Source organism: Carassius gibelio, chromosome B15 (genome assembly GCF_023724105.1).
Source record: "Carassius gibelio isolate Cgi1373 ecotype wild population from Czech Republic chromosome B15, carGib1.2-hapl.c, whole genome shotgun sequence".
Taxonomy (NCBI): domain Eukaryota; kingdom Metazoa; phylum Chordata; class Actinopteri; order Cypriniformes; family Cyprinidae; genus Carassius; species Carassius gibelio.
In genome coordinates this window covers 6,917,277-6,942,244 of record NC_068410.1, presented here as the reverse complement: position 1 = coordinate 6,942,244, position 24,968 = coordinate 6,917,277, and the positions used below count along the sequence as shown (strand labels likewise).

The 24,968-nt window shown below is 37.2% G+C and overlaps 2 protein-coding genes across 2 annotated transcripts in view; both read left to right on the top strand.

The window, feature by feature from the left end:
* Nucleotides 1-16,775, top strand: part of col4a3 (collagen, type IV, alpha 3) — a 35,302-nt gene extending 18,527 nt beyond the window's left edge. The window contains exons 15-52 of the mRNA XM_052576307.1: nt 10-72; nt 459-503; nt 663-716; nt 1,054-1,095; nt 1,298-1,379; nt 2,092-2,127; nt 2,224-2,388; nt 2,648-2,737; nt 3,022-3,117; nt 3,623-3,693; nt 3,852-4,040; nt 4,163-4,331; nt 4,474-4,566; nt 4,656-4,760; nt 4,961-5,055; nt 6,321-6,471; nt 6,641-6,754; nt 7,506-7,673; nt 7,768-7,857; nt 7,964-8,098; nt 8,271-8,369; nt 8,438-8,527; nt 8,624-8,763; nt 8,892-9,018; nt 9,126-9,206; nt 9,332-9,433; nt 9,517-9,564; nt 9,650-9,835; nt 10,118-10,248; nt 10,832-10,904; nt 11,844-11,915; nt 12,213-12,338; nt 12,425-12,523; nt 12,839-13,033; nt 13,150-13,327; nt 13,467-13,581; nt 14,957-15,129; nt 15,351-16,775. Of these exons, the coding sequence (XP_052432267.1) occupies nt 10-72; nt 459-503; nt 663-716; nt 1,054-1,095; nt 1,298-1,379; nt 2,092-2,127; nt 2,224-2,388; nt 2,648-2,737; nt 3,022-3,117; nt 3,623-3,693; nt 3,852-4,040; nt 4,163-4,331; nt 4,474-4,566; nt 4,656-4,760; nt 4,961-5,055; nt 6,321-6,471; nt 6,641-6,754; nt 7,506-7,673; nt 7,768-7,857; nt 7,964-8,098; nt 8,271-8,369; nt 8,438-8,527; nt 8,624-8,763; nt 8,892-9,018; nt 9,126-9,206; nt 9,332-9,433; nt 9,517-9,564; nt 9,650-9,835; nt 10,118-10,248; nt 10,832-10,904; nt 11,844-11,915; nt 12,213-12,338; nt 12,425-12,523; nt 12,839-13,033; nt 13,150-13,327; nt 13,467-13,581; nt 14,957-15,129; nt 15,351-15,417 (4,155 nt within the window). The 3' untranslated portion in view covers nt 15,418-16,775. The remainder of the gene's footprint in view (nt 1-9; nt 73-458; nt 504-662; nt 717-1,053; nt 1,096-1,297; nt 1,380-2,091; nt 2,128-2,223; nt 2,389-2,647; nt 2,738-3,021; nt 3,118-3,622; nt 3,694-3,851; nt 4,041-4,162; nt 4,332-4,473; nt 4,567-4,655; nt 4,761-4,960; nt 5,056-6,320; nt 6,472-6,640; nt 6,755-7,505; nt 7,674-7,767; nt 7,858-7,963; nt 8,099-8,270; nt 8,370-8,437; nt 8,528-8,623; nt 8,764-8,891; nt 9,019-9,125; nt 9,207-9,331; nt 9,434-9,516; nt 9,565-9,649; nt 9,836-10,117; nt 10,249-10,831; nt 10,905-11,843; nt 11,916-12,212; nt 12,339-12,424; nt 12,524-12,838; nt 13,034-13,149; nt 13,328-13,466; nt 13,582-14,956; nt 15,130-15,350) is intronic.
* A 3,789-nt stretch (nt 16,776-20,564) lies between these two features.
* Nucleotides 20,565-22,017, top strand: sst1.2 (somatostatin 1, tandem duplicate 2). The gene is made up of 2 exons (XM_052576495.1): nt 20,565-20,789; nt 21,659-22,017. Exons 1-2 carry the CDS (start codon nt 20,637-20,639, stop codon nt 21,866-21,868), a joined length of 363 nt encoding a protein of 120 aa, XP_052432455.1. The 5' UTR covers nt 20,565-20,636; the 3' UTR covers nt 21,869-22,017.
* Nucleotides 22,018-24,968: the final 2,951 nt, after the last annotated feature.

Here is a 24,968-nt window from a genome sequence, read left to right as displayed (position 1 = left end):
ATCCTGCAGGGTCCTTGTGGTCGTTCTGGTCCTAAGGGGAAGAAAGGGGAAATTGGGCAACCAGGGGGTCCGGTAAATATCTAAATTAAGAGAGAGAGAGAGCGAGAGAGAGAGAGAGCAACTCAAGTTCTCCCAATTTGAACTTGACTCTATTCACAAGTTCAAATGTTTGGCATAAAAAAACATTTACCTGGCAACTATTTTCATTGGTTTCAGTTAAATGTTTTTGGATGCCATTCATTCATTCATTCATTTTTAATCTTGAATCTTTATTGGAAGGATTGCCTACAAATATTTTATATAAAAGTAATTTTAATATAATTATAAATAAATATAATGTATGTGATGAATATATAATGTGTGTGTGTGTGTTTGTGAATTTTTATTATGTTAAATTATTATATATTATTATAATATCATTATTATCTTATTTTTTTTAATGCATGACTGATTTTAAGGGGAAACCCGGAAAGGATGGGCTGACAGGAGAGACAGGCCCTAAGGTGAGCACAAAACCCACTAGAAAAAAGCCTACAGGTCACCACACTGGGCAGTTTTTGGTTGTTAAACCATCATTTTCTTTAAGTGCGATAATGAAGGTAAAGGTTATTTAGATGGATTGCAGGTGTTATGACAATGCGGTCTGTGTTTTGTCCTCTCAGGGAATCCCTGGAGACAGAGGATATCCAGGAGTTACAGGAATAGCAGGGGGAAAGGTAATCATCTGTCTGTTTGCTGTTCAGTCATGTGCTACATACTGTGTACAGTCAGAGCTGACCTTAGCTGACACGGGACCCGTTGCGGGGTCCCCCCTCGGTCCATTCGCAGCAGGGCCCCCTCAAGCATGGGCTGCACCCCACTAAGGATGGCCCCTCTGTATAGTACTGTCTCACTTTGCCTCAAAGTGCCAAACTTACATAAAAAAGATAATTGGCTATTTTAAGTGCATATGAATAGCACCCTCTTGTGGATGCTTTTTCAAACTTATTCTAAATATTGCTTTCAATACATCATTCTTTAATTCATTCATCTGTTTCTTTGTGCTGTGTTCAGGGTCTAAAGGGTGACCCCGGTGCCCCTGGTGCCCCCGGAGAGGTAATGATACATTCAGTTATGGAAGTTGAAGTTAAATGTTTAATCTCACATCAATCACATCATGTTGCCAAAGGCTACACTTTTTTTTTTCTTTTTCATTAGCCGTTGAAGTAATGATAAAATATGGTTATATATGCTTTAGTTGGGAATTTTTTTTTTTTTATTAAATTATTAATGAAGTGTTGTTAAATGTTTATTTTAGTTCATTGTAATAGATAATGCGATCAAAGGTCAGAAAGGGTTTCCTGGACCTCCAGGACTTCCTGGTCTACCAGGCAGTGAAGGTTAGTAAACAAATTAATGAACTATTTTCATGCACAAAGAACAACAACCAAAAACAGCTAAAATGAATTTCTTTGTTTTGTTAATGGCCACACAACTCTTTGCTGTAAACACAGTATTCATACACAAACCATGCCTTTGTTGACATAGTTGTTGTACACTAGCATTTAGCAAGAATGCATTTATGTGATCAATAGGGAGAGGAAAGACATGTATGTTACAAAAAGAATGTTACAAAAGATTACTGTTGCAAGTAAACGCTTTTCTTTTGAACTTTCTATTCATTGAAGTATCCTGAACAAATGTATGTTTCTACAAAAATGTAAAGCAGCACAACTGTTTTACAACACTGATAATAATAAGAAATGTTTCCTTTGCAAATGTGCATATTAGAATGATTTCTGAAGGATCATGTGACACTGAAGCCTGGATTAATGGCTGCTGAAAATTCAGCTTTGCTATCACAGGAATAAATTACATTTTTTAAATATATTACAGTAGAAAACTGGTACTTTAAATTGTAATAATCTTTTCAGAATATTACTGTTTTACTGTATTTTTATCAAATAAATGCAGCCTTGTTAAGCACTTCTTTCAGACCAATTCTAAAATCTTACTGATTTTCTATTCTTTTGAACGGTAGTGTATGTAATAAGTGATTATTTTTGTTTTATTGAGCCAAAGTAAATGACCAAAAATAACTCTTTTCTAAAGGTTTCATTGGAATTCCTGGATATACAGGTCCTCCAGGTAAATTATGTGTCTGTGTTTATTCCTCTTTTTTGCACACGCACACAAATACATACAGAGAAAAACAAATACTCCCTCTTCACTCTAATATGTTAGGACAAGGCATACCAGGACCTAAAGGAAAACCAGGTCCCCCAGGATTCAGAGGTGTGAAAGGGGAAAGAGGAGATCCTGCTCCTAACAGCATAGGACCCAAAGGACAAGATGGCATACCAGGGAAACAAGGACCCCCTGGTGACCCGGGACCTCCAGGAATTCCAAGTAACTCTCCTTTGTTAAAGTCCACCATCTTTCATTTATTTTATTAACCAAGCTTGTTGCAGTGGATTTTGGGAATACCTTATCTGCAAAGGATGCACATGATGCGAGGCAGCTCGCTAGATATTAGAAAAAAAAGCTACTTTTTTTGCATATTTCAGTAAACAAGTAGGATAAGCATAAGAAAATGCACATAAAATCACCTTACTATAGCAGCTATGTGGATGATATGACTGTTTGTGCTCCTCTCCTGCATCTCCAGAAGTTAACACCCTCCTGGGAGAAAAAGGGTTCAAGGGTCACGGAGGCATAACAGGCCCTCCGGGTCTGCGTGGAGTTGCTGGGACCCCAGGTAAGTTTCACCTATGTCATGGCATATGCTATGGCCAAGGTTAAATTGTTAAATTAAGCTCAAATTAAGCTTTATTTATTACCATAAAAATATTTTGATTCATCTTTTATAATGTCCTTTCCTATAGAAATTATTTTCTAATATAATCGGCAGCATGCCGCAAATGTTTCCATATAGCTGAATCCAGATCATCCTCCTAAATAAAGCCAAAATGACCTAGATGCAGACAACCAAAAAACATGCTATACACACACATAATGCTGTTGTCCGACATTTTAATATAGGTGACCAAGGAGAGGTTTGCAGTCTTTGTGCTGCTTCTATTGCTGATCCTGGACCTCCAGGACAACATGGAGATTCAGGCGACCCCGGAAAGCAAGGTGAAGTCATCATTAGGTTGGTCAGGACACCTGGCAACTGAACAGATTTTCAAATGCTAGGCATCATACACTTGCTGACTTTGTAAATAGTCACAGAGGATCACACACTACCAGACTTAAAAGTTGTTCAACAACAATCAACAAACTAACACAGAAGCATGTGCCTCATTGCTAGGAGATGTGACGAATGAAAACAATGTGTTCTAATATCAGTTTGATATTGATATTATTTTCAGAACCAACATACAATTTGCTTTCAGATTTTCCAGTGTAGTTACATTTAAAACTCATTGGAAGATTATAGATCTATTATGACACATCCAGTGAATATTACAATTAGGAACATACCATTATTCAGGGCCTATAGTATGCTAATGTTATCAGCCCAAATTATTAATTTTTTGTATCAGTTGATATTGCATATTATACTGTATATTTAATTATAACACATTCTAGATCTAGATTTTCAATAACAGACATCAACAAATTCAAATTCATTGTGCAGGAGTTGGAGGAAATCCAGGCAATAAAGGATTCCAAGGATTCAAAGGTCCAGATGGTCCACCTGGTCCTCCGGTCAGTTTACCAGAATACTGCCACTTTACCAATTCATCTTCCTCATTACTCAGCAAAAACTATAATTTCTCCACACCAATAATGCAGTTGGTATAAAAAAAATGCATTTATATTTTTAAGAACAGTTGAATATGATGAGAATTCAAATGTTTGCACAGGGTTACTTAGGTCCTCCAGGGCCTCCAGGGGCTCCAGGGCCCAAAGGAGACCTAGATATAAGAAATGTGCTTGGGGATAAAGGCCAGAAAGGAAACTGTGGTGCAGAAGGACAACTGGGGATAAATGGGCAAGATGGCAGGCCGGGCACCCCTGGCTTCAAAGGACCACCAGGAGCAAAAGGATATCCAGTTCGTACCTAGAACTTGTAACCATTACCTTTGAGAAAACTTCAAAAACCTTACATTTGTGTAAACTATTTTAAAGACACAAGTTTAGATGCTGACATACTTGAAACTAACTTATTTTCCAGAGTCCTGCAGGCCCTAAGGGCAACCAAGGAGATCCAGGGATTTGTGGGGAACCTGGATGCCCAGGTCCAATGGGCAGCCAAGGGTTAATGGGTATTGGGCGACCAGGGGCACCTGGACAGAAAGGATGTATGGGACCAGTTGGCCTGCAAGGAAATCCTGGAGAACCAGGTATGAATGAAAAATATGAGATTTTACATCATAGTTTAACCCCAGGAACTAAGTATAGAGTGTTGAGTCTAAAGCTGGTAGCAAGCTTAATCTAAATTGAAGAAGAAATTACAGGCTCAGATAAAACAGTTGCATCCCACAGGTGAGAAAGGTTCTCCAGGTCCTGTACACATGACACCAGGAAACCGGGGTGAGCCTGGACTGCCTGGTCCACCTGGTCAACAAGGACTTCCAGGTAAGCAGAGGGGATAAAAGTCTTGGCAGATTATAAGTGGATTGAGAACAGAATGTAAAATAGATAATAATTGATTTAACGTGTTTTAGGTAATGATGGTTGTCCAGGAACTCAAGGATTACCAGGATTAAGTGGGTTAAAAGGAGAGAAAGGACCATCAATGCCAGGAGCTCCTGGATTTACTGGTCCCAAAGGTATGTAATGTAAACCAATGCAATAAGCCTTCATAAAAAAAGGTTATTTCTGATAAATCCAGAATACACATTTATTGGTTTCAAATTACATGTTAAATCATGATTGTGCATCCATTTTTTGTCTTGGTTATTTTAATGTTGTTGATTGGTGACTTCACATGATACTACTCCTATGATTTCAAATTATTTTACTGTTGCAGGTGATAAGGGTGTGAAAGGGAAACAAGGTCCATCTTGTATTGGAAGTGTAGGCCGTCCTGGACCCCCAGGACCACCAGGAAATCCAGGTCCAAAGGTCAGGATCGTGATATTCAAGTCAAGTCATTATTATTTATATAGCTGTTATGGCCCATTTTAATAGGGTGTGAGGCAAACGAGTGGTGCTGATGGGATTCCGACCTCAGCCAACAGATCGCCAAAGGCAAATATCAGTTTTAAAATATTTACTGTAAGAAAAGTGAAAGGAATGTAAGGAGCCCTAGCTTTGGAGAGGTCCAATGACAAGATAAAGGAAAGATATAAATGACATAATTATAAAGAAAAGAAAAGTACAAATGAACTTCCCCCAGACGAAGCCAGCAGTTTAATTTTAGGTTGCAACATAGTCAGATTGAGCAGAGCACTCATCTGATTGCCATGGCCTTGTCCTGATGGCTAGATGATGAGGTCTTTGAGGAGGATTTGTCTCTGGGGCTCATCTAGTTGTCCTGATCTCTACTGATCTACTACTCTTACCTATCAAGGTCATCTCTAGGTGCTAATCCACCATCTGGTCTGGATATGGACTGGAGCTGGTTGACTGCAGTGACCAGCTGATCTGGATACAGACTGTATCTGGTGACTACTGTGACCTCGGAATAAGAAAGAAACAAACTAATATTAGCATAGATGTTATTATTTTTAAACCTAATTAATGCAGCCTGTTATCAATCCTTTAATGGATTTGAAAAATAGAAATGTGTTAGTGAGTTATGTGTAAACCAGGTTAAAGAGATTTGTTCAAATACTGAGGTGCTAAACCATTCAGGGGTTTATAGGTAATTAGCAAGATTTTTAAATCTATACAAGGTTTAATAGGGAGCCAGGGAGCCAGTGCAGTGTTGACAGAACCGGGCTAAGATGGTCATACTTCTTGGTTCTAGTAAGAACTTTAGCTGCTGCATTTTAAACCAACTAGAGTTTGTTTATCAAGTGTGCAGAGCAATCGTCCAATGAAGCATTACAATAATCTAACCTTGAGGTCATGAACACATTAATTAATGTTTTTGCATTTGACATTGAGAGCATAAGATGTAATTTAGATATATTCTTGAGATGGAAAAATGTGGTTTTACTAATGCTAGAAACGTGGCTTTCGAAAGTATTTTGCTATTCAATAGCACACCTAGGCAGGGGTGGATCTAGAGCATTTTAAATGCTCTTTTTAGGAAAAAAAGTATTAGAAGCTTAGCAACAAAGTATTATTAATCATGGTTTCAGAAGTGAAATTAGCATAAATTAATAATATTACAGCCGCATGAGTACAGTTATGCTTTCATTAAATTAAAATTCCACCTGCAGGGTGAAATATCATTTGGCTCCCCAGGGCCCAAGGGTCGACGGGGCTTTCCAGGAGATGAAGGGTGCCTTGGGCAACCAGGAATTTCTGGTCCCCCTGGATTACCAGGATGTTCGGGTCAAAGAGGAAGGGATGGACCACCAGGAGAAAATGGTTGGTGAATTCCATGCCAATGCAATTAATTTCTTAAGCACAATTCTTTCCTATAGAATATGCAATATATACAACAAAAGTATACATACGATAGGTTTCTTTTTTATTCCTTTCTCTCTCTGTGCATCTATTTATTAGTCCATCTTTCAACTGAGAAATGTACACACAGGTGTGCGGGGTCCTGATGGTTTGCCTGGAGTGGCTGGCATTTCTGGATGCTGTACGCCAGGAGCCAAAGGCGATGAAGGGCCCTTAGGCATTAAAGGGCTAGATGGACCCAGTGGTAAGTAAATTCCACTTATAATGGCAAAAGCTACCAAAAATATAACATGGTGCTGGTATGTGGTTGCTAAGGTGTTTTGAGTGGTTGTCAGCTCATAGCAGGATGAGTTATATGATAAATTAATTACTTAGGGCTAAGAATTAATAGCCTGACTACGTCAGACTTCCTACTTCTGCTCAATTTCATTTTGCTTCTGTACTCAGTCTGATACAGCGTCAGAGCTTTCTGTTTGCCACCGGTCTGAAAACAGCCGGGCCAATCAACGAGCAGAGGGCGGGCTGAGAGCTGTGACGTAGATGCTAAGCACCGAGTTTTAAATTGTAGGTTAGAGAAATCGAAAACCGAAACGACCGCGGAAATGGGAAACGAGACACGGGATGCAATTCGCTCTGTTATGGAGAACATTTAACTCTTTTTCAAACTGAAGCCAGAACAAGAAGAGTGTTTAACAACAGGTTTACAGTGGAAATTCAATCATAGATTTGAGTTCGATGCATGATGTCTGTGCATGGATGCGGCTGTACAGGTGCATAACATACGTCATAACTAAACGTATCTGATTGCTTACGGGTAACCAATGATTTTAAACTTCAGACAAGCGCCCCCTAGCGAGAGAGAAAACACTTTTCTATTATGCCATTCCAGACTCTGTCTACGAAGCAAAGTGAAGTAGCAGAGTCTGGTATTACCAGGCTAAAGAATTAATTCAGATACCCATAATGATGTTCACTGTGACATATGTTGGCTTTAGGGCTGCCAGGGCCGAAGGGGCCACAAGGTGAACCTGGACCACCTGGACAGGGTGTACCTGGTATAAGAGGTGAGACTGGAATACCTGGACTAATCGGAGATGCTGGTTTGGTTGGTATCCGGGGATCAAAAGGTTTCCAAGGTCGGGATGGCTCACCAGGCTTTCCAGGTACATGAATTGAGATACTATTTTGTAGAACACAGAAACCAATTTAAGCTGGTTTCCTCCAAAAAGGCTTATTGTTCCCTTTGTTTTCCTTCAGGTATGCGGGGAGATGAGGGAATTCCTGGATTGACTGGTCTGCCTGGAGAAGATGGAAATCCTGGACCACCGGGATTCCAGGGACCCAAAGGTTCAAACATACACACATACAATTACAGCAATGATTTTTGTTTAAGGTGCTTTTTTATATTGGTGTAATCGGTCATATGATGATGATGATGGTGATCTCTCATCAGGTTTAATGGGTAGGAATGGAGTGGAAGGTAACGTAGGAACACCCGGGAATCCAGGAGACCGTGGAGATTGTGGTCCCAAGGGACTTGAATCAAGAGTTATGTGTCCAGGGGATCCTGGTGACTGTGGCCTACCAGGTGACCCTTTCAACATCTGGTTTCCACCTGAATATTTAACATGAATATGCCAGCTGTTATGTCCATATAATTAGTTTGCCTGTTCCTCAATACCTTTTCTGTAATCTGAAACCAGTTGATGGAATTGCAAAACTTTGCAGACATTATATGCAACATCTTTTATGTGTTGTAGGTCTTCTTGGTCTAACTGGCGCTAAAGGGGAATTAGGACTCCCAGGCAATTATGGACAATGTGGGAAGAATGGAGTTCCAGGCAGACCTGGTCCACCAGGTACAGATTCTGAACTCCAAAGCTTTGCTGTCCACATTAGAACATATTACAACCATCCTCTTTTTCAGGCCCTCCTGGTGAAGCTGGCCAGAATGGACTTCCTGGAAATCGAGGTCAAGATGGATGCTTTGGGGATCCAGGAGTTATGGGGTTTCCAGGCAAGTTCATACACACCCATAAACCTATCCTTGTTTCAACACCATGATCCTTCAGATGTCAGTCATTTCACATGTGCAGATGTCTTCCTTTTGCAGGAGTGAAAGGCCTCAAAGGTTTACCTGGTGTTCGTGGGGAGACTGGGACTCCTGGTGTCCAAGGACCAATTGGACCAAAGGGGATCAAAGGTGAACCCAGCCCACCTGTGATGGGGCCTCCAGGACAACCTGGTCAAAAGGTATAATTTCCATAATTCAGTTCTTATTGGTGAAAAGAAATGACACTATCACTCCGTCTCAAACCTAGTGTGTTGCTCTCCTTAAGCCACTCTTCCACTCTCTTGCATTATTTCTCTTATTCAAACAGGGTGAGCCAGGCTGTCCAGGGCATAGAGGGGAAAGGGGGGAAAGGGGTATATGTGGGATGAGTGGGCCCCCAGGTTTATCAGGGGCTTCTGGTGAAAGAGGTGAACCCGGAGTACCAGGAGTTCCAGGTATTTCATTTAGAAATTAATTCAGTACTCAAAAAACTATCTTCATCCCATCACTTTCTCACAGGTACATGAAAGCATGATTCTTTTATCCAATGTCACATTGTCAGGACTCCCTGGAGCTCCAGGTGATGAAGGTTTAAATGGGCTTTCGGGTCCACCTGGATGTGAAGGGCCCTGTGGTCCTCCAGGTACAATCCCATTCTTGAATTATAAATGTAATGGAACAATCCCATTCTGGAGTTGTAAATGTAATGTAAGAATTCACTCCAGTATTGCATTGTTTTTCCAGTGATGTTCTCTGTTGGTTCTTAAGGTGTTCCTGGTTCAGCTGGAGATCCTGGGCCACCAGGACTTCGTGGAGACCAAGGCAAGGATGGCTTTCCAGGACCAGCGGGGGATAAAGGAGACAGAGGGTGTAAGATGTCACACACAGCACACATATGCTCACATGAAGGGATGTTCTTATTCTTTATAAACAATCTTGATTTTGTTTTTTAGGCCCAGCAGTTGGAGCTCCTGGCCCTCCTGGCCTCAAGGGTTCGAAAGGTATGTCCGAGAAAGGCCATCGTTCTAATACACAAATCCTAATTTCTTAGCTGTTGTTACAGTATATGTGTATGTTTAATTTCAGGTTCTAAAGGCTGTTCTGGGCCCCCAGGGCCATGTGGACCGCCAGGACCCTGTGGTCCAGCCGGAGATATTGGTCTTCCAGGCCAACTTGGGAAAATGGGGCCACCAGGGTTTCCAGGTCCACCCGGTGCCTGTATCAGTGGCCCAAAAGGGGAGCAAGGACCTAATGGATTACCTGGCCTACAAGGTGATTAGCTCTCTTTTATTGTTAGTGGTGCTTGCTGATTACTATTGCTCATACTTTTTGTTAGCGTTTAAAAAAAAAAAAAACTCACCCTTTTATACATGTTACAGACATGAATGATACCTCAAATTCTGAAGCTTGTTGAGGAGGGGTGTTCCATTACTTTTCTAAGTTGACGGAAAAAAAACATACAGACTTGTTCTTTTGATTAGGGACCTAGCAACCAGCTATTAATTACTGATCACATGTCTTCTGATCTGTTTCTATGTGTATTTTTGAGCACAGGACTCAGAGGACCACGTGGGCCTGCTGGCGACCCAGGTCCAGGCGTAAAGGGAGATAAAGGCAACATCGGGCCCCAGGGGCTTGTGGGATCACCTGGTTGTGTGGGTGACCGGGGAGTTCCAGGGTTGCGTGTAAGTGGACACAAAAGGAGATACATGCACACTCAACTTGGAGATTGTACTGTAAACTTTTACAAAGTTTTATGTTTTTAGATAAGTTTGCAGAACCAAGAAGAAATATTCTGTAACAATGATTGCCGAGGAACCACCATAACCACCACCACCAAACTAAAAAGCATTTATAGTTATTATAAAATATAAGATTTTAAAATTAGAAAAAGTCTTATTATTTAATATATTTTATTTGTTTTTTGTTTCATTTCAATTTTAATTTAATTCTTAGTAGTTATTTGCTTTTGCAATTTTCTTATATTTAGACAATTTAGTATTTTGTAGTCATTTGAATTTGTAGCTTTATGTGTTAATTTTTAGTTTTATTAATTTTAGTACTTCTACTTTTAAAAAAAATGTTCAAAAGTCTTTCATATAATATTTACATTTTATTTAAAATTACTAGAATTTTTTTTTAAGTAATTTAAAATAGTTAAAATAGTTCAAGTTAAGAATAATTCACACAAATTTTTTATTTTTTATTATTTAATAAAATGTGGAGTTTGCTTGGTAGGTCCAGTCACGAGAACTGTATTGTTTCCAGGGTAAGAATGGAGATCCTGGTTTCAAGGGTCCAAAAGGAGACATGGGGCCATTGGGTAATGCTGGGCCAGTTGGTAAGACACCTAAATTAAATTAAAGGGGTCATATGATACGATTTAATTTTTTTCTTTCTCTTTGGAGTGTTACAATCTCTTGGTGCATAAAGAAGATCTGTAAAGTTGCAAAGACTAAAGTCTCAAATCCAAAGAGATATTTTTTATAAAAGTTAACAGTCAACCACATCTACCTAAAGTGTTTCCTTGTAAAAGCCTTCCAAAAGAGGACACTGTTCCAGAGAAATCCAACCCAAATATTCAGGTGTGTGCTGTGGAGGAAGAGGACTGTTTCCTGAAACAGTAGCCTGCAGTGCGTCTGTGGCACAAAGGCTGTTTCTATAAAGTTGGGCAGTTCAAACGTTGCAAGGACAGTCTGGCGCTTCTGACTCATAGCTCACACTAACATTATTTATATTTAAATAATTTGCCAGTTATGATTCAAATGCAAGTTTTGTGTGGAGTTTCAGTGTGGAGTAGACTTGTTTGTTGTTTCTCAGATCACAAATGCAGACATGGTTTTATGTTTACGCAGCTTGATACTCAACACAACGCATAAAAAAGACAGTATAAATCATTATAATCAGTAATTATTTCCCCACTGGATTCAACAAATGCCTCGTTTGCAATCGGTTTTATTGGTTTTGTCTCGTCTGATGTCCAGATCATAAACAAATCTTTCTATTTAACCAGATCTTTTTAGTGAACCGGTCAAACCGTTTCAGAAGGTGGGACATGGAGGAGAAACAATAATGTGCATTATATGGGAATAATGTGTTTTTTGAAACTTATACCGCATAAACACATTGCGTTACACCAGATAATGTTCTTTTTAGCAGCATCATACCCCTTTAAATTTTAATTTGATACAAATAAAGAAATCTTCAGTTAATGAAACAGATCGACTATTGATAAATACAAATTTTATTTTTAATTTGTTTTACTATATTTGTATTATAGGCCAAAAAGGAAAATGTGGTCCAATTGGTCCTCCTGGACTAAAAGGTTGTAAAGGAATGTACGGAACTAAAGGTGAGCTTTTATATACACTGGCTAAATAACATTTTTATCATTATTTTAATAACAAATAAAAATGTTACAGTCATATCTTGTATATTATTTTATGAGGAAATCACAAAACCTTACAGGCCTGAAATGTCCAAAAAGAGTAGGTGTGTAAGCAACAGTAATACAGTAATATTGTGAAAAAACCCCAGAACTTTCTAAGAAATGACAAACATTGTAGTCACAACATGGCCTCCTCCAGTGTCTAATCGTATTGGTTTATGTGCAAATGTGAACTTTTTCCTACTCTTTGTGAATATTTAGGGCCTAAAGGGTGTGATGTTGTGGCTCAGGTCATGACTCTCCAAGGAGACCCTGGCTTCCCTGGACAAGTCGGGGGAAAAGGAGAACCAGGAGAACGAGGACCTAAAGGGCTACAAGGTCCAAAAGGTACAATGCCACTAAAACACAATGCTCTAATTTTTTCTGAAGTTTTATGATTTCATCTTAAATTTGCATCATTACCCACCTTTTAGGAAAAAAAGGTCAAATCGGAAGCAGAGGTGCAGATGGAGTTGTTGGACAAAATGGGACACGTGGACCAAAAGGAGACACTGGCCCAAAAGGAATAAAAGGTACACGTACAGTAGAAGGTTTTCTATGTGAAATATAGCTCATAATACACTACCATAACATTACAAATTAAAAGGTTTTGGATATGTAAAGAAGTCTCTCATGCTCTTGTGCTGTTATTTGCTGTACTGATGCTCAAAAAACATTTGTTATTATTAGCACAGTTGAAAACAGCTGTGCTGCTTACCATTTCTCTGAAACCTTGATGCATTTGTTTAATGACTCCGAGGTATTATATATCCGTTCAAATTTGCTCCATTAATGATCTTTTAAGAGTTTAATTTTTTGTGAAAAACAAACCTTGTTTGTCTCCTAAGGTTTTCCTGGTTTGTCAGGCGAAGTGGGTCCCAAGGGTTCACAAGGTCCACCTGGGATGAAAGACGGTTTCCATTTTACCAAGCATAGTCAGAAAACATCTATGCCAGACTGTCCTCCTGGGTTAACGCTTTTGTACTCTGGATATTCGCTTCTCTTCATCAATGGAAATAAACGCGCACATGGACAAGACCTAGGTATGAAACACAGACAGAACATTTAAATGACAACCCATGTCCATACCGATGCACATAATGTAAATAGACCTAGATGAGCACAGGTTTTCACAGTCTGTATATTTGTGTGTTTGTAGGAACCATGGGAAGCTGTTTGCAAGTATTCTCCACCATGCCTTTCCTTGTGTGCAATCCTAACAACACATGTCAATATGCCTTTCGAAATGATTACTCCTATTGGCTGTCTACAGACACACCGAAGTCTCCTGACATGGATTTGATATCTGGTGGTTTGTTGGCTGATTATATCAGCAGGTAAATGTGGAGCGTGTGTCTCCTCAGTAGTGTTTACATCATTTTGTTTAGGAGGTGGTGCAAGTCAGTTTGTATTAAACTGTAAGACATCTGTGGATAAATAACAAAAGTTCAACAGTCTTTTCTCAATTCCTCAAAGGTGTTCAGTGTGTGAGGCACCAACTAATGTAATAGCAGTTCACAGCCAGACCACAGAGATCCCAGAGTGCCCTAGAGGATGGCTTTCCCTATGGAAAGGTTATTCCTTTGTAATGGTAAGAGGCAGCTATTATTTTCAAACTATGTCAATATAGACATCTTTATAGCTTGAAAGTAGGGATGCACGATAATATCGGCACAATATCGGTATCGGCCGATAAAAGCTCAAAATGACCATTATCGGTATCGGCCGATATGAATATTTCTGCCGATGAGCCAAACCGATATTCTCCAAGTGAAATAATTGACCTGTTTTTCAGATGTGAATGTCAGTCTACATTTGTAAAATAATACATTTATGGTAGAATCAGTACAGAAGAGATACATGGATTTCTCTTCAGTAAAATTAAAGTTTAAATATATCAGTATATATTTGTATATATATCGATATCGGTATCGGCATCGGCCAAAATTATTTTGAAAATATCGGCATATCGAATATCGGCCAAAATCCAATATCGTGCATCCCTACTTGAAAGGTATCTATAGATTAGTGTATTGTTGAAAGTACATGTTTTTATTTATTTTTAATGTAGCACTATGAGTTCTTATGATTTATGCAGAATAGCTGTTGGGTGAAGTTCAGTAATAAAATGAAAATGAAAGCTTACTCTTAAAAAAGTTTTAGGATTTACTATTATAAATAATAACAAACATTTTTATCACATTTTATTTGTAATATTGCGCCAGAAATGGTTTGTGGTCTGTTTTTATTTTGTTTGTTTTTTTATTTAGCAAGGTCACAATAAAAATAATTAGTTTCCACAAAAAAAAAAAAAAAAAAAAAAACTATTAAGCAGCACAGCAGTTTTCAGCTTGGATTATAATAAGAAATGTTTCTTGAACAGCAAATTAACATATCAGTATAATTTCTGAAGCATCATGTAACACTGAAGTCTGGAGAAATTACTTCTTAAAATTCGATTTTACCATCACATGATTAAATTATATCTAAAAATACAATAAATAGAAAACAGTTAATATTATCTCACAATATTGCTGTTTTTACTGTATTTTTGACCAAATAAATGCAGCCTTGCTGAGCATGTAAATGGTAACATATGTATAAATTCGCAGAATGTATTCACATTCATAGTGACATGATATGCAGCAAAGTATGGTGACCCATACTCCGAATTCGTGCTCTGCATTTAACCCATTAAATGTGCACCCACACACACACCATGAACACACACCCAAAGCAGTGGGCAGCCATTTATGCTGCAGCGCCCGGGGAGCAGTTGGGGGTTTGGTGCCTTGCTCAAGGGCACATAAGTCGTGGTATTGCCGGCCCGAGACTCGAACCCACAACCTAAGATTTAGGAATCAAACTCCCTAGCCATTAGGCCACGACTTCCCCACAACAGAATGAACAGCATGGCTGGACTTACCACAGTATATAACTGTGCTTTTTCTGATTTTTTTCTTTAGCAAACAGGTGCTGGTGCAGAAGGTTCCGGACAGCCGCTGATTTCTCCTGGATCCTGTCTGGAAGAATTCCGGGAGATTCCATTCATAGAGTGTCATGGCCGTGGCACATGTAACTTCTATCCTGATTCCCTCAGCTTCTGGCTTGCAGCACTTGATGGTAGCAGAATGTTCAGGTACAAGAATTTTGAAGATTGAAAATGTATTTTAATCCAATTTGCCAATTTAGTTTAGATAAAATAGAAGTAGCCTAAAACGTTTTCCAAAAAATCTGATTTTACTCTCTTCCAGTCATTCTTCAAGATAATCATAAACTATAATTGAATTTAAAATAAATTTTATATTAAATAAACAACATTAGGAACCTTTATCTTTTTTTTTTATTCTCATTCCTCAGTACTCCAACCCCCCAGCCAGTAAAACAGGAAGACATCAGCCGCTGCCGGGTCTGTATGAAGCAGTAGTTTTTAATTCAGTGGTGACCTTGGTAAAAGACTATGAACTTCCATTCGTCATTTTTTCATGACTTATGTAATATCAGTGGGATCTGTGAAGTCAGCCCTCAAGTGCTTCACCCGAAACAACTGGATGTATAGTTCTCCCCCATGAGGGATTGTCATTATGTTTGCTGTGGTCCAGTCCAGGAACAGTTCACTCACAAATGAAAATCTGCTAAAAATGTACTCACCCTCAAGCATGGCTGGACTTACCATTGGACTTGACTGGGTTGTAGCCCATGGGCCCAGCCTGTTTTATTTGTTCAGTATATGCATGTCTGAAGTCTAGTGGACGCAAGCGCTAAATGAGCCAGCCGTGGATAACCGTTTCCAACTATGACCTTCGAGGCCATAAACAAACAGCATGAACTGGTATTTATGATTATTTCACATAAAAGAAGAACACGTATTGAGCTTCACTGCATTTTGGGTTGCACTTTATTTTACAGTACGTGTACTAACATGTACTTATAGTGTACTTACAGTGTATTTATCTAAGAAAGTTCTGGTAATAAAAGGTAACTGCATGGGGTAGGTTTAGGTTTAGGGGTAGGTTCAGGGTTAGTACCTAGTTATTACATAGTGATAGTAATTACTATAATAAGTACATAGTATGTACATGAGGAACAGGACTGAAAAATAAAGTGCTACCTTTTGTTTGTCAGTGTTACATGGATCATACATGATCCATTAGGCTATAAGTGTCACATTCCAGTTCAGAAGATGATGAAGAAAAAGGTTCAAATTGGTATTCAAAAAGAAAAGGGTCTTTAATAAAACAAACTCAGGTAATCCACATGCAAGAAGACAATGAGTCTTCTTAAGATAAATCTTAATTAGAAATTATTTGGAGTAATTAATCACTACATCACTAGCTCACCAATGGATCCTCTGCAGTGAATGGGTGCCGTCAGAATAAGAGTCTAAACAGCTGATAAAAACATCACAATAATCCACATGACTCCAGTCCATTAAGTAATGTCTTGTGAAATGATAAGCTGCATGTTTGTGAGATATAAAATAAAAGCATCTTAATGATTTATGTTTAGAATAAACACGCATCTTTTAGATACACAAAATGTTAATTGATGGGCTGGAGTTGTGTGGATTACTTGTAGTTTGTGATGTTTTTATCAGCAGTTTGGACTCTCATTCTCACGACACCCATTCACTGCAGATAAAAAGGAAAAGTCATCTACATCCTGAAAGTTGAAGGTGAGTACTTTTTTTTTTTTTAAGTTTTCATTTTGTGATGAACTATTCCTTTAAAGAGTGCAATGATACAGTTATGGGTGAAGCAGTTTTTTTTTTTTTTTTTTTTTTTTTTTTTTTTTTTTTTTTTTTTTAAAACACTTTCCAGGCATTTAAGACTTTTGGACAAATATAGTTTAGCAAACAAAATAATACAATAGATTCCATTTAACAGAAGTTCTTTATTTTGGATTTGCTAAATCCAAGGCACCAGTCCAGTGTTTTACACTTCAAATGATTCTTCAGAATTCTTTTCTTTTCCAGCACTTATAAATGTGTTTTTCTCTCAAAATTACTCGTAACAGAATTTGGGGTGACTTCATTTGAGCTATTTCTCATCACTAAACTATTTTTCATTTGTAGTTAATAATGAATGACTTTTGTGTGTGGGAATAGCAGTAGTAGGCCATTAGAAAATCCTGGCTAGATTCAAGTGAGCATCGAGAAACAGGCTTGGTGAATAATACACTGAACAAAATTATAAACTCAGCACTTTTGTTTTTGCCCCCATTTTTCATGAGCTGAACTTTTATTGTTGCCAGCCTAAGGCACACCTGTGCAATAATCCTGCTGTCTAATCAGCATCTTGATATGCCACACCTGTGAGGTGGATGGATTATCTCGGCAAAGTAGAAGTGCTCACCAACACAGATTTAGACAGATTTGTGAACAATATTTGAGAGAAATAGGCCTTTTGTGTACATAGAACAGCTCATGAAAAATGGGGGCAAAAACAAAAGTCTTGTGTTTATGATTTTGTTCAGTGTAATTCGATCTTAGATTGCTCATATCAAACATAAACTGTATATTATTAATTTGGTATTTAAAACAGAAACAAAATAGTTAATCTGCACTCTAGTAATGCTACTGAAAAACAGTTTAGTAATTAAAGTTTAAATATTTTGTTTATTTTTGTCATTATTAATTGTTAACTAACACACTTGACATTAATGTCTTCCTTAGTAACACTCTATAAACAGATATGCTAATGTTGCTAATTTAATAATCAAATAGTGATAAAAAGCATAGTCTCTTCAGAGTTCACCGAATTTATTTGAATACAAATCCTTTAAGTAATTCCCTAAATATCATAAATTAAAATTCAGTAATTCCCTGATTATGTATTTTGGATGTGTGTGCAATTGTCAGTGTAAGCAAGGTGTGCTTATCATTTAGACTATGATTTTCCACTTTAGTATGCAAATACTTTACTATAGATCTACTTGCTATTAGGACTTTATTCAAGAAAGAATCAAAGTTTTGTTTCTTAGTGTACCAAACTGCTTGTACAAAGCTGTTTTTCGGTGCTGAGGTTTTGCTAAACATATTTAAGCTTGTTCATATTTAACTCTGAATGACTCAGAGTTAATGGTGCTATTTGTTGGATTATGAAAAAGGAAAAGAAACTTGAGAAATGTTGAGAGAGAGACAACGTGTGTTTATGTTTAGTCATTATGTGAATAATGTGAGTTTACCAGACATTTATTATAGACTTGCATTAAGGAGTTTTCACGTGTAAACAGGAATTTTTATGAATTATTACATATAAAAATGTGTCAATGCTAAATTAACTGAGAAATCAGGAGTGCAGTCTTGAAAACAATTCTTCTACAGAAAATATGAAAACTGTCATCATTGTATAAACTGCTTTATCACAGCTCTATTGCACTCAGTCAGGTGTATATTTCTTGTATTTTTCTGAAATAAATCACAGAAAGCTGATTTGGCTAAAAATGTAATTCATGTGTCCAAATGACTCACAAATAATGTGTTTCATAATTGCAACTAAAATCAGGGTTGCACATGTTTAGTGTAGAAGTAAATGCTCTCTTTTTTGACTACAATGTTTAATCGCTCAAGAACTGTATATTAGAAAATCCTTTAATTTTTTTTGCCAGAATAATAATAATGATAATAAATATGAATAACAATGTGTATATTCTTAATATTATTATTATTTTTTAGAAAATGTCTATGTATACTGTAAGATCCCAATAACGTCTCTTCTATAACCGAAGAGAACTTATACTTAAATACTCCATCAGGCCATAAATAAAGAATATTGTCTTTGGATTTGTAGTAACATTGTACTAATTGAATAAATAATATTTTGGATGAAATGAATATATACCCGTGTTTATTTATATATATGTGCACTGTATATATTTTTATATATAAATATTAATGATGTAATCTGGTGTTAAATCATTTGTTTGCCTTTTCTAAGTCATGACTGCTTAAGGCTGACCACAAGATGTCAGGCCAGGGTCTCCTTTGAATACCTAATGCAAAAATGTTTGTCATGTGATTTTAAGTTTGGCTTTGAAAATTCTCAATAAACAACATTAGTTTATAATTTATCATTATTATTATTATTATTATTATGACGTGGTGACCTAAAGCTTAAATTGAATGTGACATTAAAGGAAAGTGACCGCACATTTAAAAGCCCAAGTTCTACTTGTCCTAACTAAATGCTACAACCAGACTCTTAAAATAGTCAGAAAAATAAATAAATTAACAATTTTGGAAGGCTGTCTGTAAAAATTAAGGTTATTTTATTAGCTTCTCTGATTCCATAAAGAACATCCATAAAACCGTTCCATTGCACAAAAGGTCATTAACAGTGGAAAAAAGATCCCTTAGATTATTAAATGTTCTTCATACTAAATCTGTTATTAAAAAGTTATTTTAAGAACTGTTTACTGAAAGGATATTTCACTCTTAGAAATAAAGGTGCTTAAAAGGTTCTTCACAGCAATGCCATTTTTCATGCCATTACCATTCAGTCAAAGGTTCTTAAAAGAACCATCTCTCTCTTACTTTTTTTATAATCTGAATAACCTTCTTTCACCACATAGAACCTTTTGTGAAACAGAAAGGTTCTGCAGATGTTAAAGGTTCTTTATGGAACCATTTAGACCAAAAAGATTCTTCTGTGGCATCGTGAAGCGCCTTTACTTTTAAGAATGCTGGGAAACCAAAAATGGTTATTTTTTTAGGATGGTTGGCAGGGCAATGTCATACTGTTGCTAGGGTATTCTGGTTGGTTGCTAAGTGGTTACTTACTAGCCAAAGTCCAAAAGGCCTACCACCATCATATTCTTCAATTATTCTAATAGTTCTTCTATGGCATTGCTATGAAAACCTTTTGTAATCTTTAGATTCAAGGCTGCATATGGTTGCTTGCTAGCATGTATTAAAAGAGCCCAATTCCAATAAATTATATTCTGGTCTCAAAATATGGTTTGAGGGGTTTAAGGGTCCATATGAGCAGTGATACTTGTCCTAGTATAATAATGTCTTCTACTGTAAATATTTATTATGTTTGGGCTTTGTTTTCTAATCCATATCACAGCTGCCACTGTATCTTTCATCGATGCTTTTAAAGTTAATTCAGAGTTCACTTATAATTAAATTCATTCATTTATCTCTTACAGTGCGAATGGAAGATGTTCCCAACAGCACAAACGCTTGTACTTCTTGAGTTAACACTTCAAGAAACACACATTAAACTCTTCATTCAGAATCAATTAAGTTTATAAAGGCTTTTATTCTTCGCTTCTGCCACGGCATGTGTGCTTCAGAGCGACCGAGACGCACACCCAGGCATTTCTCTGTTGTATTTGTTTTAGATTAGCTGAACAAACCCGAATCCATTCAGGCTAATGCTTTTATTGTAGCCCCCATTGTCAAGTCGCAATTCGTTCATTTGCGTTATCTAAATGAGAGTGTTTCCCATTAGTGTGGGACCAGAAGTATCTAAATGCTTTATGACATCACAATCCGCTATCACCCAGCAACCTGGGCAGCTGTCAGTCAACCGTATGAGTGGAAGGAGAGTTTAAAAAGAGCGCTTGGGATTTCCGAGGGACCAGAACCAGAAACACAGCTACGACCAGACACTCGGTGAACGGAAAAGACAGAGGTTTGAGATGAGACTGTGTGAGCTGCAGTGTTATTTGGCCCTGTTGGGTCTGTCCCTTATGCTATGTGGCCGCAGTGCAAATTCTCAGCTAGAGCCGGACCTGGACTTCCGCCATCGCAGACTAATGCAGAGAGCAAGAGCGATTGGAGAGGCTACACAGGTGAGTCTCAAACTAACATTAACATGAAATCTGGGGCCTGTATTTATCAGCTAGCATCTGGTTTTCCATTGTCTGCATTTTTAAGGCTGTCATGCATTGCAAACTCCCATTCATCTATAATGAATAATAAATAGTTTGTCATTTACTCACCCTAATATCACTCCAAACAGGTACTGACTGACTTTTTTTCTGCAGAACACAAAATAAGTATTTCTACTGTTTTTGTCCGTAAATTCAAAGTCAATGGAATTCAAAACATTGGACCTCATTGACTTTCATTGTATGCACAAAAAAAAAATCTTTTTTCTTTTCTAAAGATGTAGTTATGTCAATAGGATTTAATAGGATCATATAAAGGTGAGTAAATAATGGGAATTTCACTACATTTTTGGATGGACTTTCCTTTAAACAAAGCAACCGAACCCATATATTTCAGTTTCAAGTTGCAGAAATCCTCAGTTTGTTTAATGCTCTAGTTCATTTTGCATTTAATAGATATTTAGTGGGAAATTACTACAATCCCCATCTAATTCTATAGGAACACATCATTACTTCCAGTCTATCTCTCTTTCTCTCTCTCACTCGCGTAGCCTACACACAATTCTAAATGACCCTCTGTTTTTCTCATTTATGTCTTGGCAAGTAAATGCATTATCTTTTACTATACAGGAACTCTGAATTAACTGAATGCATTTAGTTCTAATCAAAACACACATTATCCATAAATACAAAATGTTTTTTCTCCCTTAGCCTCGGTTACCTCATGTATACCTTGATCTAAAATAATGTGCACCATTATTCTCCAAATGAAAGGGGGGAAATTAACTTAAATATTGATCCCATTTTTTATGTCTTAACATTTCTCTCAGGACTGGACTAAGAAAGATGTAGAGGAGTTCCTTTCCCTGCTTTCCATGCCTGAAATGGAGATGCGCGAGGCTGACGTTTCAACGGCAGGTGAAAACGAGGACCTGCGCGTGGAGCTAGAACGGTCGGTGGAAAGCTCAAACCACCTGCCCGCTCGGGAACGCAAAGCAGGATGCAAAAACTTCTACTGGAAAGGCTTCACTTCCTGCTAAGGCCCTCACTTGAAAATGCCAATTAACACCTTCTTGAATCTCTTGCTAAGCTAACTGCTGTGATCAAACCACAAGTTAATTGGTTATGTCAGTCAATCGATTGATTGTAAGTTAATAAAATTCTAAATAAAGAATAAAAATAAAAGAAATTTTTGTTGTGAATGATATTATGGTATACTATAGCCAACATTTAGAATGCTATCTGTTCTTTGGACTATATTTGTGAGAGAACATTAGCATTATTGATATGCGTGTGTTTGTTTATCTGATGTCACAATGGTGATTAGTGGCAATTAACAAGCATTAGGGATCATTCCGTTCTATTAAACTTTGTGAGAGGCACGACATACCAATATGATTTAGAATGACAAAGGAGAGAGAGCAACGAAAAAAGATTCTGTTCTGAATGTTTGTAGATGCCCCGTCCACCTTTCCGCCATTAAAAGCCACGTGTCCTCATCTTCAGAAGAGCACGCATGACTGACGGAACATCTATGAAGAGAACAAACAACCCACACGCATCATTTGCTCTCTCGCTCTCTCTCGCGCACACACTCCAGTCTGATGTGTTCTTCGTTAGCGTGTTATTAGCTGTGAAAACAGACATTGCTCCATGACTCCAGCTCCATCCCTTGAGGCTCGCGCACGACCACGCAGACAGGGTGGAAAAGGCTGTTAGTCAGTTGTAATTGTCATTTAATTATGATCCTGAAAGCACAGCAAATATTTCAGCACATCTGGACTGTTTGATTAGCGAGACTTCGTCAGGCATTATGAATGGCTCTCTGTTGCTTTGTTTACCAAGGCTACACACATTTTCACTGTGTATGTGTGTGTGTGTAGAGGTTTAGGCTACACATCATTCTTACACTCTTATTACCTGACAAGCTTGCATTAGAATAACCATTTGGTATGAGGGTAGTGTGTGTGTGTGTGTGTGTGTGTGTGTGTGTGACATTTTCTAAAGCTTATTGTTTGAGTCATTGTAAACCATGAGTGCAGAAGGATTTTTTATTTTATTTTAAGATTTTTACAATCAAAATAAAATATTTAATTTCTCCTAGTGAAAATTTGTTGAAATGGAGAGCAAAAGTAAATGACCCCAGAAATACCAGACTGTATCAGACATAATGTAATAAATATTAGTATATACTTTCTAATTATATATTTTTTAAAAGAGCTATAAGAGCCATTAAAGGGTAATTTTCGGTCTAGATAGGATGGAGAGATTAGGAATAATAGCCCTATCTCTCTCATGCACACAGACCCGCACAAAGATTTTCCATGTTATTCCCCCATAATTCCCATCATCCAGCTAAAACAAAACACAAATATCCCACAATCCCTCTGTTATGTGGACGACAATAGGCCCAAAGCATGAATTGAGCGTATCTTCTCTGTCCACACAGCTCTAGCAAAGCCAGTGACGTGTCACGCTCTCTGAACAAAGACTCATTACTGTCTTTCACGATCCCCTCAGCATGCAAAAATAAGTGAAGGAAAACTGGCACAGAGCCAAAGATATTTCAATTCATTGCAGGGCAGCTTATATATGGTATTTTGTTACTTAACTATTTTTATTTGAGTCTGGTCAGATGGAGATATACTGGCCACTGTATCTGCAGCTGTCAATCAAACCAATTAGTCATGCCACATTGAATGTAATGAGTCATCATGTCAGCTGGTCCATATCTCTTTATTGGCTCTCACTGCCTGCCCACAACCAACTGTTGTTTCTTATGGAGACATATTTAATTTTGTTAATGTTTAGTACAAATATTTGCAAATGTTGCAATGTTATGCTGCCAAACTGCTGTTAAGCTGATGCAAAAGTCAAAAGCAATTTAAATAATACCGGCTTTTCAGAGACAGTTAAAGAAATTCTTTAAACTACAACATGTTTTTATTTTATTTGATGTTATTTTTTTTATTTGTAAATGTTTTGGGAGGAAAAATTTGCCTGAAACTAAATTTTACAGAACCTCCTCTGGGGGCTTAATTCATTTTTAGCATTTATTATGCTAAAGTCCAATATAAATAATATGTTTATAAAAAATATATATACTATAAGTTCATTAACCTAACTATAATCTGTTTGCAGTTGCCAAACAGCATATTGAATTATAAAATGCAGGTATTTTTATTGCCATTTTTTAAATTTAGGGTTTGTCTGTAGTCGTTATTTTGTCTTTTAATTATTAATAATAATACTAATTAGTTGATTATTATTATTATTATTATTAAGAGTACAAATTTTAACTATTAATAATAATACTAATTACACATTTATTATCATTAGTAGTAGTAATAGAATTATTATTAATCATTATTATTATGAATCACTATATTTTATGATTAGAATATTATTTTTCAATATGATTAATATGATTAAGTCAATAGGTAAGATGGATGGATGGATAGATAAATAGATAGATAGTTGTAATAATAACTATTCATAATAATAATAAATGTTATAAATGTATAAGTTTGTTACGTTCTTATTTAGATAAATATTTTGATAAATGTGTGTAAGTGTGATTACATACATGTGAGTGGTCTTAACAGAATCATTAGTCTGCAATCATCAAATAATTATTCAAACAACACAAATCACAATCACTCATCCATTTGAGAGAGAGAGAGAGAGACACACAGCACAGCTTCTGTGCGTTGAGTGTTTATGTGTGCTTTGAGAAGACCAGCATGCTGTCTGCACACACTGAGCTGGTCCATTAGCCTTTGAGGCCTTAAACACTCCCTACCATTCATCCCATTAAACTTCATTTAACATTCTTCCCACTGCTAGGCCACCTATCACGATCTCTCTAGCATGTGTGTGTTGTGTATGGTTTCATATGCTCTGATGCTGATGGACGCTGACTGAACTGATGACAAACAGTGGCTTGGTCAGAGGTCTATTACATCACACCCTGGCAACTAATACTGAGAATACATGACTGAACTCATGTATCTGATTCTCTGATTCTCTCAGGCCAAAACATTTGAAGGGATAGTTCAAAAGACAAACAATTTTATCAATAGTTAAATTAATCAATTTGAATAAATAAAGTAGCATAATATCTATGGAGATGGCTCCATA

Coding starts and splice junctions, on each gene's coding strand:
- sst1.2 (XM_052576495.1), top strand. CDS start 20,637: ATGAGACTGTGTGAGCTGCAGTGTTATTTGGCCCTGTTGGGTCTGTCC. Junction 20,790..21,658: donor CGATTGGAGAGGCTACACAG/GTGAGTCTCAAA, acceptor CATTTCTCTCAG/GACTGGACTAAGAAAGATGT.